The sequence below is a fragment of the Stomoxys calcitrans genome, chromosome 2 (genome assembly GCF_963082655.1).
Source record: "Stomoxys calcitrans chromosome 2, idStoCalc2.1, whole genome shotgun sequence".
Taxonomy (NCBI): domain Eukaryota; kingdom Metazoa; phylum Arthropoda; class Insecta; order Diptera; family Muscidae; genus Stomoxys; species Stomoxys calcitrans.
The window spans coordinates 12,584,066-12,602,676 of NC_081553.1; the positions used below are offsets into that span (position 1 = coordinate 12,584,066).

Genomic DNA, 18,611 nt, shown 5'->3' on the forward strand with positions numbered 1-18,611 from the left:
TAAGAGTTAGGTTAGGGGACTTACTCAACCATATTAGGTACATATCATTGGCAATATATTGGTAGGGCATACTTATATCGAATATACCGCGAACATGTGTTTACGATGTAAGTACGACAGTAACCAAGTTCGATACCTTTCGCACTAGCGGTTTTTTTTCTCGGATCGATGTATTTCTTGTTTTCATAGCTTTAATTTCTTCGATTCTTTTCTTTTGTAAGATGTATTAATGGCTTCGAATGCTAGACAACAGCAACGGCTCCCGATGTATGAAAGAAACTTTTGATCATTTAGCTCGTCTCGGAAGAAAAATGAACGAATAATTATGAAATAAATGATCTTCGCCCTAACAGACAAAAATAAAGACTTCAATCTCCAAAAAAATCCTAAATCTTTAGATATATTAGCACATCCCGCAGGATAATTGAGAGCCTGGCGGGCTGGAAAATAACTCATCGGCTAGATTTACCTCCAGTTTTCCACGATTACTTAGAATGACTCGATCAACAATTATGTGGGTATCTCAAGAGAATCCAACGTAAAGAAAAGATTGTTGCTCTATAATTCTATGCTTCTTTTAGCGATTGTGAATAGGTGCAATCGCCTCTTCAAACCTGGCCTATTAGGAAGGGTATAACCATAAATTAGTTTTGAACTAACGAAACTAATTTTGCAAAAATTATTTCTAGAAATATGATTTCTATTTGTTTCAAATTTTCAATAAATTATCTTAAAAATGTTCTTCACTTTTCAAGCATCTTATCACTATTTTGAATTTCTATTTTTTGCCATATCTACTTTGATATTCTATACCCATTGATAAGCACATATATATACAGAGGCCTTCATAAATCTGAATGCACCTTTTATATTTGATGATAAGCGTTTTCTTTTATTTTTTTAATGATTTCTTATCTGTTACAGTAGCATTTAACAATTCATTCATAAAATAATTTTTTCCAGCTAGTGGGATTACTACTACGTCATCTTCATCGTTGTCATCAACAACCGCATCGACAGAGAATATTGTTGATAGTAAAACCGATAGTTCATCCACTGATACCAAAATGGTGCAGGAAGAAGTTAACAATGATGGAGCTGACGAACAAATGTTGGGAGCCGATGACAATGACAAATTGGCTGGAAAACGTGATGAAGTTAAATTCATAAAGGGAGGCGACCAAAATGGTGATGCTAAAATCGACATTGGAAATGTAAATGGAAAGGTTGGTATTAAAAAAATCAATATACATACATACATATGCTAATTTAATATTTGCGGATTTTTAATATCTTTATGTGCTTGCGAAGGATAAGGAGGAGGTTGGTAACAATATATGACAAAGTTGTATGTTTATTCATTATTAGTGGGATAGATCTGTGCTATGGCAAAACCCAAGTCAGAGTGATGCCATTAAGTCAGAAGAACAAAAACTCAAAAATAGTTAAGCCAAACTCTTTTTGAAATCTTGTTTTGATATGATATAAAAAGAGGACCAAGTGTCCCTATATTTTTCAGTATACCCAAGAGGTGTATATCAGATATATGCATGCAAAAAACTTCTCAAACTGGCATACAGAACAACCGATCCTATATGGGCAAAAATGAAAGGTATTTGGGAGTAAAGTTCGAATTTAAAATAAGAAACTAAGTTTAGGTTAATTTCTTTAATTTAATCCAGATATAAACAAGTTTGTGTACATTTTTGGTCCGACCTACATATATTTTTTTTATTTTTAGACATAAATTTATGGCGATAAGCCTATTACTTTAGATAGCTGAAGCGATTTAAGGTCAAAGTCATTAAAATCCACTTTTTTCGGCATATGATCATAAAATATTAAGAAAATGTTTTTTGTTGTTGTAAAAACATAGTGCTTTTTTAAAAAAGTTTTTTTTAGTCGTTTTAACCGCTCTAGATAACGAATATATGAAATTTCACCAAAATCGGACAAGGGAATCGAAGATCAGGCGTTAATGGGTGCAACTTTTTAAACTTCACTCCATTTGGAATTCAAATATCAATTTTCTTTTTCTATTTTATTTATTTTTTCTAATATCACTTCTTTTAAAGGCTTTTACTGGAATGACCAAAGAGGAGCTTATGAAATATGCCAATGACCCCTTCTGGATACGTTTACGTTGGATCTTCTTTGTTGGCTTTTGGTTAATATGGTTGGGCATGTTGGTTGGCGCTATTTTCATTATTGTACAAACACCCAAATGTGCCGCTCCTGAACCTTTACCTTGGTATAAGCGTGGTATTTTGGCTAAGTTCTCCAACTTTGATGCTACCACTGATAATGTCGAAATTGTGAAACAGATTAAGGCTAGTGGTGTCATTTACGAAATGCCTGCTGAACTAACGTACAATGTTCGCGATCCCGATGTTGAGGAGAAAATCAAAAATATTGTTAATCATTATAAGGATACTGAGGCGCATGTTATTTTGGATATAACTCCAAATTATGTGCCAAAAACTTCGCGACTTTTAAAGGATGCCATGGATGATGATGCCAAACGCTCTGCGTTCGTGTGGATCGAAAAACCAGAAGTACCCAACAACTGGCTATCGCTGGTTAATGGATCCGCTTGGGCTGAAGTTAAACCCAACAATTATGTGCTATCTCAATTTGGTGATGGTTTATATGATTTGCACATGAATGATACCATTGTAAAGAAGGAATTAAGCCATGTACTGAAGCATCTAATTGAGCTGGGCGTCAAGGGCATTCGTCTGAAGAATACAAAATTCTTTATTTTGTCCAAGCAAATCGAGGATGAGAGACCGGCGGAGAACACTAAATACGATTTGACCCAATACGGTTTTTGGACACATACTCAAACCACATTCCAAGAGGGCCTTGGCGATGTTCTTTATGAATATTTGTCAGTGATTAAAAACATTTCGGCTGATGCCTTCCTTTCCGTTGCTGACGATGTTATTCGTCCCGAAGTCTATCGTACTGCATCCGGCGATATGGGCATTGATGTACCATTATATGGAAAATTCGTTAAGAGTTTAAGCTCGCCCAAGGACAAAGATCTGCGCTCTGAATTAACAAATGTAATGCGTGAGGCTGGCAATCATACCTGGTTGCAATGGAACGTTGAAGATGCTGATGCCAATACAGAAGTTGATGCCTCTGCAACAGTGTTGTTCTTATCCCTGCTGCCAGGAACACCTGTGGTACCAGTTGGCAAAGAAGTTTATGGCAATTTAAGTGATACCATTTCCAAGCAGATAGAGCAATCGCGCATGTCACCCTCATATATGCATGGCGATTTTGCTATGTTGCCAGTTGACCCCTTGGTAGCCTATACAAGGTAAAAACTACAAAAAAAAAAAATGTTTCATGTTTCTCCTTAACTCGCTTTCAATTTTTGTGTTTTTATGTTAATGTGGCTTAACAAACTCATTGTGACTAACATTTTTTTGTATGTCTCCCATTGTTTTTATCTAATGCTAACTAATTTAATGGTTGTGGTTGTAACACGGTTAGACAAAGGTGAGATGGCACTTATTACTAAATACTACCAGTATATTTAACATTATGACTTTTTATATTTTACATTATGACTTTTTATATTTAACATTATGACTTTTTATGAGCTTATCAACTTTTATAACAAATGTTCCTTTTGTTCCTGCTACTTAGAATAAAATCTGGAAATCCTGGTTTCTTGGTAGTTTTCAATCCCACTGAGATCAACCAAAAGGCAAATGTTACCCATCCCAGTTTGCCAGAGAAGATGACTGTTGTGGCCATAAGTGATAATTACAACATTACTAATGTTGCTGCTAAGTAAGTTGTTTTTTTATGTAAAATTTTGTACTAGATATTAATCTGTCGTTGCTTCCATCTATTGCAGAAATAAAATAGCCACCGAAGATTTGGAAGTATCTGCTTTTGCTACCATTATCCTCACCTATGTTCCCGTCAAAACGGAATAAATAGCAGCAGTGTAATTTTCAATTATATTGCAGTCCCTAGCACAATGGGTCACTAATAAGATCAGAGTATCATGTAACAAATAACATACATTTTGAAAAATATTCGCAGTATAATATGTTATTCAAACGTTGGCGTTCTGTAGCACAATGCTCTGAAGCATTAATAAATACAATAATTTGCTTTTATGAAATTTAAAAGTCTTATAAATATTCAACAATTTGTGAAATTCAGGCAATTGTAGTGAGAATATAAAATATTTTTGGGCGGTGGCCGTCTCCTTACTGGCGCCATTTATAAGTATTTCAGCCATGGAACATTTCTTTTTAAATTTATCTATAAATAAAATAATTTTGGATGAATTGCTCGGATCAAGAATCCATATTTTACAGAATGTTGTTATCGTCGCATTTTTGCGGGGGTAAGGCAGCAAGGAAGGATAAGAGATCGATACGGGTACGCAGTCCCCACTGTTGTTCGGCTGGAGATTTGATCTCCGATTTGTGTGGTGTTCATCATTATCACGAGAAGCTTAACTGGGAGCTACCGGGCACGTCCACAGGTTGCGGATAGTAGAATGCTCTATACGGAGTAACTTTAGTTGCAGTCGCGGGCAATCAGCGGTATTGGATGCAGAGTCCCAGTGAGTAAATACTGAGTGCCTATGATGCTCGTTAAGACAAGGCGTGTTTTTTGGCGCCTTTAAATAACAATGCTCCCGTGTCGATAGGTCCTTTGGACCGGATCGAGCTTGCTCACCTATAGGGGAAAAAACATCGTTAGTTCTGATATTGACAGTAACTGGTACGAGCGTTAAGAGATATTTTCCAAATTTCGTACAGAAGTACGGCTTTATGCGTTCAACGCCTTCAATGGCAAAACAAGGTTATATGACAGCTGCATTCAAATATGGTGAGATCTGGTCCATACTCAGATTTTGAAAGGTCCATGCAACTGACTGTAACGGCGAAAATGGGTAGTAAAAGCGTATTTCTGGGCTCACTCTGAAATCGGGAGATCGCTTTATCCAAACGCGGCACCGTTGTTCTTTTAAATCAGGCCAAAAATACGATTTTATAAATGAAAAACAGATGATCGAGCCCTTAAATCCGGATTTAAAGAGCAGAGTAAACGAGGTTGAATACTCAGCTCTACACAACAAATTTCTTTCGATTTGAATAGGCATCGTCTCTGCATCAGAGAACTGCAGCGTGTAGCAACATTTTCAAGCACTCTTGTTCAGCAACTCGATTTATGTTGATGCTTTTGTTTGGGTGGATGAACGGAGAGTGATTGCTTTCGTATTTGCTTGAACCGAACATTCAGTTCGAATCACCTCATTTGTAATCAAACATGAATATTCGTGCTCGCTCGTTTTATTCAGTAATAGGGGATGATCAAACAAGCTATCTTGAATTGAATGAACTTTTTGTTTCCATTCGAGTTTGTTCGGGACAATTGTCCGAGGAACCCCTTCTTTTTATTTTGTATGTAAATGACATTGCTGAGTTTCTTGATTGTAGCTTATGGAATGTTTTTTATTTGCCTATGATGTGTTGCTTCTTTTTAGTGCTGATCGGGATAATTGCCGTGAAATAGAAGTTAGAATTAATCAGATTTTGGATCAGATTTGGTTGTAGTCATCTCGCAACTCCCTTTTTGTTAATCCATCTAAAACGAAGGCCATTTCTTTTGGTTCATATGAACCTGTTTTGAATATAAGTTTGGGTCAGACGAAAGTACAATTTGTGAAGCAGCATAGGTGTTCTTTGAGATGGAAATCTAAGTTTCAGGCCTCACATTGATACCACTCATTCTAAAATTTACTGAATTTTAAAATTTTAATTTTACATTCTAAATTTTACTTTACTTTTGCCACCCTATGTTAAGGCTGGACTTGTTCATGGGGTTTTAATGCCCTAAAATTTGTATGTACTGGAGGTTGTGTCTGGCACTGTTGATTATAACTTTCTCAAGCTTAAGCGAATTTTGAATATTATTGTTCGTTCGTATTGAGTTTGTTGTACGTTTCTTGGGAACAACAGTTTTGTGGATTGCAGAATTTTATATTCCTTTTATAAAGTTGTTAGAAGTGGTGTGCCACTCCCTTAAACACCGTTTACACTGCTCTTTAAATTCGGATTTAATGTCTCGATCATCTGTTTTCTATTTATAAAATAAGCTGACGCGAGCATTAAATCCGAATTTAATGAGCAGTGTAAATGGGGTTTATGTAGCTTTCTCAACTTTTTACGTTCGAGTAGAAATCCACAGCTAAATATACCAAGAATTTATAGGGCCATATTTTTAAGAACAACAAGGCAGCAGGAGCCGACGGGTTACCTCTTGAACTATTTAAAACCAGAGGCGACACGCTGATAAGGCGCATGCATTAGCTTATCCGTGCAATCTGGCTAGACGAACGCATACCCGATGATTGGAACCTCAGCATGCTGTGTCCCGTTCACAAGAAAGGAGACAAGACGGAATTTGCCAACTACAGAGGAATAAGTCTTCTCCCCATAGCAAACAAGATACTCTCGAGCGTACTGTGTGAAAGATTAAAACCTAAAGTCAATGAGATAATTGGGCCCTATCAATGCGGCTTTAAACCTGGTAAATCCACCTTGGACCAGATACTTACACTTCGCCAAATCCTGGAAAAGACCCGAGAAAGACAAATCAACACCTACCATCTCTTCGTTGACTACAAAGCCGCCTTCGATACTCCTTTACGTTCAAAGGTATTTCAATGTTTGAGTTTGGTATGTCTGCAAAATTAATAAGACTCTGCAGGATGACACTTGCTGATACGCGTTCCTCAGTAAGAATAGAAAAGAATCTCTCTGAACCATTTAATACCAAACGAGGTTTAAGACAAGGAGACAGCCACGATAGTGTGATCTCTCTAATATTCGGTTGGAGAAGATTATATGAGATGCAGATGTGAATAGATATGGCACACTAATCACAATAGAACACATGCTACTCGCCTGTGCCGACGACGAAAGAATCGAAAGAGAGTCAGTGAAAATGGGTCTGGCAGTAAATGGAGTAAAATGGATGGTTTCAATTCCCAAAACGCCTTATGCAACCGAGCAGATAAAGAAAATGGAGAAAGTTGGGAACCACAACTTTGAGATAGTCAGTAACTTTATCTACCTTGGCACCGCCGAAGCGGATGGATTAAGTAAGCAGTTTAGAAACAAGGCCACCTCTCGACAGACGAGGATTACACTGTACAAGACACTGATCTGAAGCATGGGTACTTTTAAAACAGATGAGGCAGTGCTTGAAGTATTTGAGACTTTGAGTACGAACGATTCTTCGTAAAATATATCTACCAGTTTGTGATAATGGAGAATATAGGCGTGGTTCATACAATATCTGTATGACGACGATAGCATAGTTACACGCATCAAAATACAACGTCTGCATTGGCTAAGTCATGTTGACAGAATGGATGAAGAAGCTCCAGCAAAGAAGTCTTTTGAAGGCAAACACGGTGGCACACTCAAACCGGGAAGACCAAAAGCCTGATGGAAAGATCAAGTGGTGGGAGACACCTCGAAACTTGGTGTCAGAGATTTTAGAATGAGCGCAGAAGATCGAGGCGCTTGGAAATATATTCTACGTTCGGCTTGTGGAACAAATATTCTGTCATAGCCAATTAAAGTAAGTAAATAATATTTGAAAGGTCTTTCATTGTTCGTGTTTCTAGGTGTTTCAATGTTTTGACGGCCGATCTAAGAATTTTTTCCCATTCTAAAAATGTTTTTCGATTTAAACTTCTTAGACGGTTGTGGTATGGTCATGATGACCAGAATGATGCCATTTGGTTTTTCTTAAATTATTTGCTTTATTTTTCACGTTATTACGCTAATTGGGGCATTTCAACTTCTCCTGTTTATGTATTTGTGGCTAGGGAGCCAATAAATAAATTACAGTTATAATTTGATTGGTTTTACTCGTTTTTCAAACACTCGTTGCAGCTCTAATAGTATAATAATAAAAATTCTAATATTTTGTTAAAGTTTTTCACAACTTTTCCGAAAGCCGAATTAAAAATTGATTACGTTCCGATTCTGCACAAACAGAACTAGGCCGTCCATCCTAGCAAAACAGTAACACTATTGACTGAATTTTCTTTAAGTTATGGTGTAGAATAGAGTCCATTAAATTTCGCAAACAAATAAAAGTAAATTTTTGTGGCACTATGTAAGTGGCCTTAGTCTGTATTCGATACTTAAACAGAGCTTCATAGATGTCATTTTACTATAATAAGACAGAGCTATTATTGTGAGCTTGTATACCCAATGTTGCGGAAAATGCAAGTCCTTTTTAATGAAACTCAGAAAATCTTTGGTCCTAATTTATTAAATTAATATTAATTAAATACAATAACATAAACCCCTTCTTAAAACAACTACTGTTGTTTCAATGCCACGTCAATTTGGGCTTTTTTTTCATCGAGTTCATTTTTCAGTAGCGTAGCCTCCGTTTCTATTTCCAATTTGTGAGCCTCCAATTTCAGTTTGTAGCCTTCGATTTCACTTTGTATCACTTCCAAACATTTCAGATCGTTTATAAATTGTTCAAAGCCCATCCACCACTTCTCCAGACTGGTTGATGTTGAATCCGAATGCCTATTATTGGTGGTAGTTGCAATTGCTGTGTCGATGTCTACTTGAAATGTTTCTATATCTGACAATATTTCTTCGGCTGTTGGAGCACTCGGCGCTGCATAATTTTTAGTCCCTTTCGATTTTTTAAACATTTTTTCTGAAAACTAAGGAATTTGTAGTGGGCAAATTTTGTGTCAATAAAATAATAAACATCAAGCAGCTGTTATGATGTTTGGGGAGCAGCTACCTATTACAACGCGTTTGATAATTTGCTGTGAGAATGAAACATAGCCGAAGAGGTTGGCGTGTAAACGCCAATTATTTAAAGTGTGAACCATCCATTAATTCAATTCGTGACGTAATCGTGTGCTTTTACAGCCGCTTTGTTTTGTGTTTTTTGTTTTAGTGATTAAGGGATAGAACTTAAAATTATATTATGAACGTTTCTCTGACGTACGATGTATATTAGTTGCCTCAGTGATAAAGACCATGCACTGGAAGACATTGCTTCTCGAGGGGAACTTGCCAAGGATCTCAAACCCAACATGCGAGAATGCGGCTGTAACAAAGGACATTAGCTGCGATATCTGCTTCTTTTATTGTTGGGTAAGTTCACATAATATTGGTAATCTGCAATTTTTATTAAAACAGCGTGTCATGCATTGGAGCTGACAGATATATAATGATCTATTGTATATGATATTGCTTTTGTTGGTGTATCAGTGTGTTGAGATTCATCCTTTAGTCCGCTGGGTTTTGTTAAGTGTCCAAATCAAAGGACCTAACAATAACAACATTAAAGTTAGAGTGTGTTCAGAGGGATTTGGTTCAGGACGATTCGGATTGGCTAAGTAGTTAAACAGAAAGCGCGTGTCATGAGATCCCAGGCTACAATCGTGAGTAGGAATTGCAGCGGCAGGTAGGATCCAAATGAGAAATCAGGAGACAATCCATCGCAGTACGCCACATTTTCATATGGAAGTGGCAATCCTCATCAAACTCTTAAAGGCGATCAAGCTCGTTCCGGTGTATACGACCGATCGCCGCGGGGACATGATGGCCATTGGTTATTTAAAGGCGTGAATATCTCGAGCACCATAGGCACTCAATATTTATACAAGAGCCGGTGCCACCTAGCCTCTCACTGGGACTTTCCACTCGATACCGCTGATTGTCCGCGACAGCTATTGCTGCTACTCCGTATATCGCCTACCACTATCTGTGGACGGACCTGTGGACGCTAAGCTTGTTGTTGTAGCAGTTTATTATGTTCTATCTTTCGTCTGCTTGATTGTGTTGAGTGTCAAGACCCAGGAACTCTGCGACTAAGTTGAGGTGCGTCCACAGGGATCTGGGTCCGAGTCGAGTGGATCTGGCCGGGCAGTTGACGTGTATAGTGCGGTCCCTGGTTACAATCGGGACATACATCTTGCACGTCGGCATCAATCCTAGCTCTGTACGTGTTCGTCTAAGCTTTTTGTGGTAACAAAGTGCACCTAATAGATTTTAGCTCAAAGTTTCAGCCTGTGTGATGTTCAAAGTTATCTCGAAGACGAACTCCACCGGGTCAATCCGGTACGTACAACCGGCTGCCATGGGATTGTGCGCAGAACGGTGATGTAGTCAAATAGACTGCAATCTAAAAATCCACATTCTATTCAATACTCAGCCGAATTCAACGGATGCATCACAGTCTTATTCATTACATTTTATGCTTCATAACGTTATGGTCAAACAAAATGCAGGGCCGTAAGAGTAAGGGAGTTGGTTTAGCAGCGGCTGCGGACTGTGTTATCCCTGACACAATGCCCGATATGCCAGACAGTGGCTGTGTTTTATTTTAGTACCATATAATGTAATGCAATAAAATTTGTATGAATATGACATCGCTCCAGAACTTCTTTGTTCTGGATAGATATAATTTTCATACAAATTTCATTGCACTGCACTAGGGTTGTGAATATTTCAAGACCTGTTCAATCTTAATTTGAAGAGGTCTACCGCTTTAATATCGTTGGTTCGAATAGACATCTCATTGTGTCCATCAAATTTTTGGTTATTTTTTGTAGACTTGTCTGAATTAGCGGATGTGAACATTTCCTAGTTATTAGACGTTTCAAATCTATCTGGCTACCGTACAACCGGTAGCTACTAAAAGAAATCTTTCTTCTATTCCTCTGTTATCACAATGGTCTATCATGTCTAAGTGAATAGGATTGCAGATTTCACTAAAACCTAATCTAGGCCAACCAAATCCTTATGAACTTTGCAATAAGATATGTTTATAATTCCCTTCTAATGGGTGGAATAATGGTCGTTTTTACAGTTGAGAACACATGTTTTTCGCGAATACATTTTGGAACACTACAAAAATCTCCGTGATAACATAATACTTTCATTAGAATTGTTTCATAAGTTATGGGAGAATGTTCTACCGAATGAAATCAGCAAGTTTTTTTACTTCATAATCTATTACTTAAAAAAAATTGCGAAAAGCCAGCCTTAAAGTCCAAATGACTCAACATAAGAGTATATTATTGGGGCCTTAAGCAATTCAAAAAGCAATACAAAATGCTGAAAGATTCATTTAATGTGATCGATTAAAACATTTTGCTGCTTCTTATTTTTGAAGATTTTATTCATACTTAAAAAAAGCATTTAATTTCAAGGAATTGGGATAATTTTCTAAATAAATGTATAAACATACTAAAATGTCATCATTTACTTAAGCTAAAAACTAAAAGCATTGGCTTGTTTAACAAAAATGTAAGATCACTATTTATTTCGGTAGCAGCCTATATAAAACGTTTAAATTCCTCCTCCATATATTTGGCCATACGAATATCCTTGGCGCTTAGCCCACCCACATCGTGGGTTGACATGGTCACCTGTACTTTATTGTATACGTTAAACCATTCGGGATGATGATTCATTTTTTCGGCCAACAAAGCGACTCCTGTCATAAATCGAAAAGATTGATTGAAGTCACCGAAGATGTATTCGCGGTAGATTGCATCGCGGCCATTCACCATGGACCAGCCAGCATCCAGCAATGGTTTAAGCAGTTCGGAGCGTTCTTGTTCAGTAAGTTTGGCCTAAAATCAATTAAATACACATACATATCATAATTAAAAATGACGTTAAATGCATTTGGTTTATAATTGAAAATGTAAGTCTATTAAAATTATATTTTGCCTATGATTACTTTCTTTATCTGGTGATTTTTTGATCACTTCGATGGCTACTTTCCGAGGAACATAAGAGTTATTACAATAACACAAAATATATTACCAACCGTAAAGTATTGTTTTATCATGGCTTATGACATACTAAAAACCAAGTTTTGTCAAGCTATTAGGGTTTGACCTGACGAGTCATATCAGTTTTCCCTTACCATCGATTCATCCAAAATAAAAAGTTGAAGATTTTTTTAAAGCTGTTAGAAACTTAAACGGATGCAGTTTATGACGTTCAGTGTAAAAACAACTGCTTTGGATTTCCGGCCATTTTTTGCGTTTCCTTTGACAGAATATACTTTATAGCATGTCCAAAAATCCATGCCACGAGTATGGCTAAACCACCAAGAGACTGGATAGCAACAGTTGAATAAAAAGGGATATTTACAATTGAATGAGGACCCAAGTAAGCGTAACCTAAAATATTATTAATTTTTTTTTGATTCTTTGACTCCCAATCGTGGGCGCCTATGCCAAAAAACTTAGATATTGCGGCTAGATAAACATAGCCTATCTATATGCTTTTACAACTTTATTTGTATGTAAGACATAAGAAAGAATCCTTAGCTAAATTATCAAAAAATGTGGTTTATTTTTTCTCTATAGCTTAAAAATGGCATATCAATTGTTCTCATTGTGTTATTCGTATACAAAGGTATGCTGGTTGACTGCTTGAAATTAGAATGTAATAAACAAGAACTGGTTTGAGCAATACAACCAGTTGAACTCATTTTCATTTGCAGCAAAGTGTTATTAAAGTAAAAAGCTCAAAATTAAATCAAATTTTTCAAATAAATCAAAGAGAGATTGTACACTTGCTGGTTGATGTGCAGTCGATTCTAGAAATCTTATCAATGCCAAAATTGACCTTAAAGCCTTGTGTGATAGAAGAAACTTTGTTTATTTTATTCCTCCATCTAACAAAATCAATTACATCTCTACAATAGCAAGATTTGAACAAGTCAACAAGTGTTTTGCATTTTCCCTCTGTAGACAATATCTACCTTAGGACTCACTCCCCCATTAAACTCTTACCATTTTTTTCTTAGCTGGAACTGCTGTTGCGTTATAAGCTCTTCTGTGTCGTAGTGGTGTGCCAACAAGTTGTCTACCGCTCTCTACAGACGTCAAGAATTTACTGCTGCTTAAAATGAAATCAAAGATTACTTTAAAGTCTCTGTAGCTACACTAGCTCGGCAGTCGTTTTGATTCATAAATTTTATGTGTATTCATTTGTATTTTTTTTGTACCCACCACCATATGATGGGTATACTAACCTAGTCATTCAGTTTGTAACACTTCGAAATATTGATCTGGGACCTTACAAATTAAATATACTCTTTATCGTCTTGACATGCCCGTCCGTCCGTCTATAGAAATCGCGCTAGCGGTCGAAAGAATAAATATATCCACTTGAAATTTTGCATAAATACTTCTTGTTGGTCTGGATCGTTGTGGATTGCAAATAGGCCATATCGGTTTCAGATTTGGATATAGCACGATATGTTCTGTTATGGTAACCCATGATTGTGTCAGATATAGCTCCCGTGTTAACCAATCCCTCGTTTTCACATCCCTAAGATGCATTCCCTAGAAGATGCAATTGTTTGCCGATTTTATGAAACTTTGCACGTCGTCTTTTGTTACGACATCCATGGTAGGTATTTTTGCAATTCAGTTTTTAATCTGATATAGCTCCTATATAAACCTATCGCTCGATTAGCCCCCTACTGCTCCTAAAAAACTTGAAGATTTCCCCAGCCGGAACGTGAAGTAATATTATGCCCTTCAACTCAGTTCAGTTTGTTGTCAATTTTTAGCAGAATACATGGTGGTGGGTTTTCAAGATTCGGCCCAGCCGAACTTACACGTTTTTACTTGTTTTATATTGCCTCTCGCGCCGGCCTGAGCACAAACACAAACTTCATTCATACATATACAACCAATCTGGATACTTACTCAATCTTCTCATCTGGTTGATGTAAAGCTGTTATGTTTCTAATTTGCGAGTTATTGAATATTTTTTGAAATTTAGGGTATCCCTTAGTTAGCGGATATAGTTTTTCCAACTGTTTGAACATTTCCGCTTAACTGTTCTAATGTTTTTCTGTTTGTTTTATGAAACAAATTGCAGTTTTTTTAGCAAGACTTGTTCGATGCATATTGAAACAGCTGTTTTGGTTGGAGATGCCATATTACCAATATGTGTTCGTTTGTAACGGCTGATGAGAACAGGGATGTTTACCAATATCAAAGGGTTATTAAATATGGTAGCATCAATGTGGCTGTTATGTTTAAAGAAGCTTTTAATGGGAAATAACTTGTCTTGTTTGAATTGTTAAAAATCGCAGGGCCAAAGGTTTTTATGAACGTCGTGGTCCAAAACTCATCCCCTCCTCGTCCAGTAGGGGTTTTGAAGGAGAAAAATGACCCCATTTCAAACACATTCTTCACTCAAGCTACGTTCAGATTAGTCAAATATTTGACCCAACTTGTTTTTCATTTTTGCCAAAAAATATGTCAAATGCGTACATACTTGATTTTGTTGTTGTTGTAGGAGGCCACCGTAGCGCATGCTCACTTCTGCGCTACGGTGGTACCCCTATGACGCTCAACGCATGGGTTCGAATCCTGGCGAGATCATCAGAAAAGAAATTTTAACGGTGGATTTAACCTCCTAATGCTGGAAACATTTGTGAGGTAATATGCCATGTAAAACTTCTTTTCAAATAGGTGTCGCACTGCGGCACGCCGTTCTGACTCGGCTATGAAAAGGAGGCCCCTTATCATTGAGCTTCAAACATGAATCGGACTGCCCTCATTGATATGTGAGAAGTTTGCCCCTGTTCCTTTGTTGTTGTTGTAGCAGTGTGTTGTACACTGAGGCGGCAGCCCTTCCAAATGTAGGACCCTATCGGGTCAAACCGGTACGTGCAACCGGCTGCCATGGGATTGCTTGATTTTGTATTCACATCAGGATTGATACTCTATTCGGCTTTTCACGTGAGCAATTGTCAAACTCCAGTATAAGCTGAGACATGCGAAATAAATAAATGCCTTTATTACGTTAATGGCTTAAAAGGAGCACCTACAATAATCTAACATTTTAGTTAGAACATTTAAGTTAGAACAAAAAAGTTCATGTAATTATGTTCAAAAAAATTATGATATTTTGTTAAAGTTTTACGCAACATTCCGAAAGCTGAACAGAATACTCTGCTTTGGATACATTTAATTGACACATTTTGTTTGTCAAAAAACAAATCAAATAGCGTTAAGCATTAGATAAAAAAGTCATCAGGTGGCTTCAAGTCCTACGACAAAAGCAGAAGATCCTCAAGTCTCTTGCCGGCAGCTGTTGAGGCTCTGCTGGCTGCTTATAAAATATTTGGCGGTCAAGTCAGCGCCAGCGTAGTCTCGCCGGCTGAATGATATGCAGTGGAATAACGTACAAGACTGCCAGAATGCTGCTCTATGAACTGTGATGGGTTGTCTCCTAAGTTCTGTTGTTTTAGCCAAATTTTCATGTGGAGTAGGCGATCCCCGTCAAGCTCCTGTAGATGAGCAAGTTCGTTCCGGTCCGTGAGGATAGATCGCCTCGGGAACAGGGGGACCATTGGTTATTTAAAGGCGCCAATAACCTCTCAGTTTCTGTGCAAGAGCCGGTGCCGCCCGGCATACGGGGAAGCTGCAATGGCGCAATGAAGCATTCCACCATCTGTAACCTGTGGACGCGCCCGGTAGCTCATAGCTTAGCTTCTCGTGACAGCAATGAACACCACACAGATCGGACCTCAATGTTCTAGCCTGTGTGGTGCTCGCAGCTACACCGTGCTGGGGATAGCTGTGTATAGACACAATTTTCTGTTATCGAAGCAGTATCTTCTGAGCCATAGTGCAGTATTTACAGAACCATCTAAATCGTTTCTTGGGAATAGGAAACCATCGCCCAGAGACGTTACATTGGACCTTCATGATCTAAAGCGAGAAGTCCAGCGCTACAAAAAAGAGCATCTATATATGAAGCAGCGTATCAGACGGGTATAAATAACATTCATGAGAATATGGTAGCGGTTTCCCAACAATCAGATCTAAGCACCGGAAAGGCCTGCTCCAAAAAAGAGTTTTCCAACGATCACTACCCCCACATGCAGGTATGTGACTGCAGTGACAACATATGGTGGAGGTGAGCAGCTACCTGGTGAAGCCATTCTGGAAAACCATCTAGGCAGTGCTGCCAGTATTGGGGATTTCTCCCCAAATTGGGAATTAATTTTTGACAATAGGGACTACATTTTTGACTTGGGATTCGTTGGGGATTCGGATAAAAAATTGGAGACTTCTTTGGCAGGTCAAATATTTGCATTTTCCTTTACTATTTATACTCTACGCCACTACTGTGGTACAGATTATTATAACTTAGTGCATTTGTTTGTAACAGCCAGAAGAACGAGAGATAGACCCATTGATAAGTATACCGATCGACTCAGAATCATTTTCTGATTCGATATAGCTATGTCTGTCTCTCCATGTTAATTTGTGTACAAAGTACATGTCACAGTTTTCATCCGATCGTCTTCAAATTTGGTACAGGCATGTTATTCGGCCTAGAGATGAAGCCTATTGAAATTGAAAAAATTGGTTCAGATTTGGATATAGCTTTTATATATATGTTCGTCCGATTTTCAGTAACATTTCGATTATCTCGAAATTTGGCAGAAAGGATTTTCTTATGACTCTCGACATTACTGGTGAATTTCATGGAAATCGGTTCAGATTTAGATATAGCTCTCATATATATATCGCCCGATTTTCATTCCTAGGGGCACTGCAAGCGCATTTATTAACTAATCTTTCCAAAACTTCGTACAACGACTTCTTCGACAACATCCACAATGTCTATAGAGTTTGCTTGAAATCGGTTGAGATTTAGAAAAAGCTCCCATATATATGTTCGTCCGATTTGAGTGAATAGGCCCCATAAACATCATTAAGGATGTCAAATCTGACGATTGAAAATGTCATCATATAGGAGAAAACGTAAACAAAGAATGAATGTAAAAAGAGAACAAGTTGACATCCTCAATGCCAAGTACTGCCAAATATTAAAAAAAAAAGTATATCGGCTGATCGATTGGCTTAACCTTATTCAGTGAATCCTGTATATATATATATATATATGTATATATATATATATATATATATATATATATATATATATATATATATATATATATATATATATATATAAATATATATATATATATATATATATATATATATATATAAATATATATATATATATATATATATATATATATATATATATATATATATATATATATATATATATATATATATATATATATATATATATATATATATATATATATATATGTCGCCCGATTTTAACTTCTAGATTCACAGCAAGTGCAATTATTGACCCACCTTGCTAAAATTTTGAAAACGCTTTCCTCGACGACTGCCACAGTATCTGAGAAATATACTTGGAATAGGATCAGATTAAGGTATACATAGCTCCCATATATATGTTCGTCCGATTTTGAGGAATATTCCAAGAAAGTGCTCACTTCTTAACCGATTCTCTCCAAATTTTGCGGAAAGGATTTTCTTATGACTGTCGACATTATTGCTGACCTTCATAGAAATCGGCCCAGATTTAGATATAGCTGTCATATATGTATATCGTCAGATTTTCACCCCAAGAGCCACTGCAAGCGCATCGTTTGATCAATCATTCCAAAATTTTGCACAACGCTTTCCTCGAGGACTACCACATCTATCTGAAAAGTTTGCTCGAAATCGGATCAAAATTAGATGAAGCTCCCATATATATGTTCGTCAGATTTTGGGTAATTTGGATTAATGTTGTCATTTGTCAACCGTAGTTATTACAGTTTGAACTTATTTGCTCGCCCAGGTCCATCAAAATTGATTCAGAATTGAATATAGCTCCCACATTGTACTTACAGGATAGGTGTAAGGTATTATACAGTTGGCACCGCCCGACTTTTGCCCTTCCTTACTGGTTTTTATAGTAATTTTTGGTAAACACTTAGATACGTATCATAAATCGGTACAATTTACAACATGTTATACTTTGTGTGTTTTATTTCAGTACTTTATAGTTTAAATCATGACTAACCCGTTATTATTATCTGTTATCGCATGATATCGATAACTTTCCAGGACAACTTCGCACTGAAATTCTATGCAGAATATATGACTTGGACTGGATAGCATTAAAAAAACACAACAACTGTAGCAATGAAAAATGTCCCTATTTTTTACACAATCCAGTCCAAAGCACGTGTTGTCACTCAAAAAAAATAATTTCCTACCAAAATTTAAAAAAATCCTACCAAATTCGACCAAAACCTACCAAATGTTTTACAAGCCAAAATTGTGGTAATGTTTTTATACCCGCCACCGGAGACTAAACCATGTTGCCATTCCATTTTAACCACATCAAATTATAAATTTTCTACGCTACATACGATCTATTGGGTTGCACAAAAAGTAATTGCGGATTTTTCATATAGTCGGCGTTGACAAATTTTTTCACAGCTTGTGACTCTGTAATTTCATTCTTTCTTCTCAGTTATCAGCTGTTACTTTTAGCTTGCTTGAGAAAAAAAGTGTAAAAAAGTATATTTGATTAAAGTTCATTCTAAGTTTTATTAAAAATGCATTTACTTTCTTTTAAAAAATCCGCAATTACTTTTTGGGCAACCCAATAGTACAGTCGTTATTCATAAAGGATCTAGCCATGTCC

The 18,611-nt window shown here is 36.9% G+C and overlaps 4 protein-coding genes across 6 annotated transcripts in view; 2 read left to right on the forward strand and 2 right to left on the reverse strand.

Moving 5' to 3' along the window:
• The first annotated feature begins 944 nt into the window (after positions 1 to 944).
• LOC106080640 (maltase 2) lies at positions 945 to 4,147 on the forward strand. Of its 2 annotated transcripts, XM_013242071.2 has the most exons (5): positions 945 to 1,226; positions 1,312 to 1,323; positions 2,076 to 3,328; positions 3,661 to 3,807; positions 3,875 to 4,147. In XM_013242071.2, the coding sequence occupies exons 1-5, from the start codon at positions 1,068 to 1,070 to the stop codon at positions 3,954 to 3,956; spliced, it is 1,653 nt and encodes a 550-aa protein (XP_013097525.2). In that variant the 5' UTR covers positions 945 to 1,067; the 3' UTR covers positions 3,957 to 4,147. The 2 variants fall into 2 exon arrangements, with proteins under 2 accessions (XP_013097525.2, XP_013097526.2); XM_013242072.2 differs by lacking the exon at positions 1,312 to 1,323.
• A 4,166-nt stretch (positions 4,148 to 8,313) lies between these two features.
• Positions 8,314 to 8,799, reverse strand: LOC106080598 (uncharacterized). The gene has a single exon (XM_013242015.2). The coding sequence runs from the start codon at positions 8,729 to 8,731 to the stop codon at positions 8,381 to 8,383; it is 351 nt and encodes a 116-aa protein (XP_013097469.1). The 5' UTR covers positions 8,732 to 8,799; the 3' UTR covers positions 8,314 to 8,380.
• A 246-nt stretch (positions 8,800 to 9,045) lies between these two features.
• The window catches only part of LOC106080610 (uncharacterized), a 335,328-nt gene continuing 325,762 nt past the window's right edge, over positions 9,046 to 18,611 (forward strand). The window contains exon 1 of the mRNA XM_059363846.1: positions 9,046 to 9,185. Coding sequence (XP_059219829.1) covers positions 9,069 to 9,185 — 117 coding nt within the window. The 5' untranslated portion in view covers positions 9,046 to 9,068. The remainder of the gene's footprint in view (positions 9,186 to 18,611) is intronic.
• On the reverse strand, positions 11,331 to 13,948 carry LOC106080629 (pterin-4-alpha-carbinolamine dehydratase). Of its 2 annotated transcripts, none has more exons than XM_013242043.2 (3): positions 13,775 to 13,948; positions 12,851 to 12,956; positions 11,331 to 11,674 (listed from the first exon to the last, which is right to left on the reverse strand). In XM_013242043.2, exons 1-3 carry the CDS (start codon positions 13,894 to 13,896, stop codon positions 11,375 to 11,377), a joined length of 528 nt encoding a protein of 175 aa, XP_013097497.2. In that variant the 5' UTR covers positions 13,897 to 13,948; the 3' UTR covers positions 11,331 to 11,374. The 2 variants fall into 2 exon arrangements, with proteins under 2 accessions (XP_013097497.2, XP_013097496.2); XM_013242042.2 differs by having other exon boundaries at positions 12,851 to 12,959.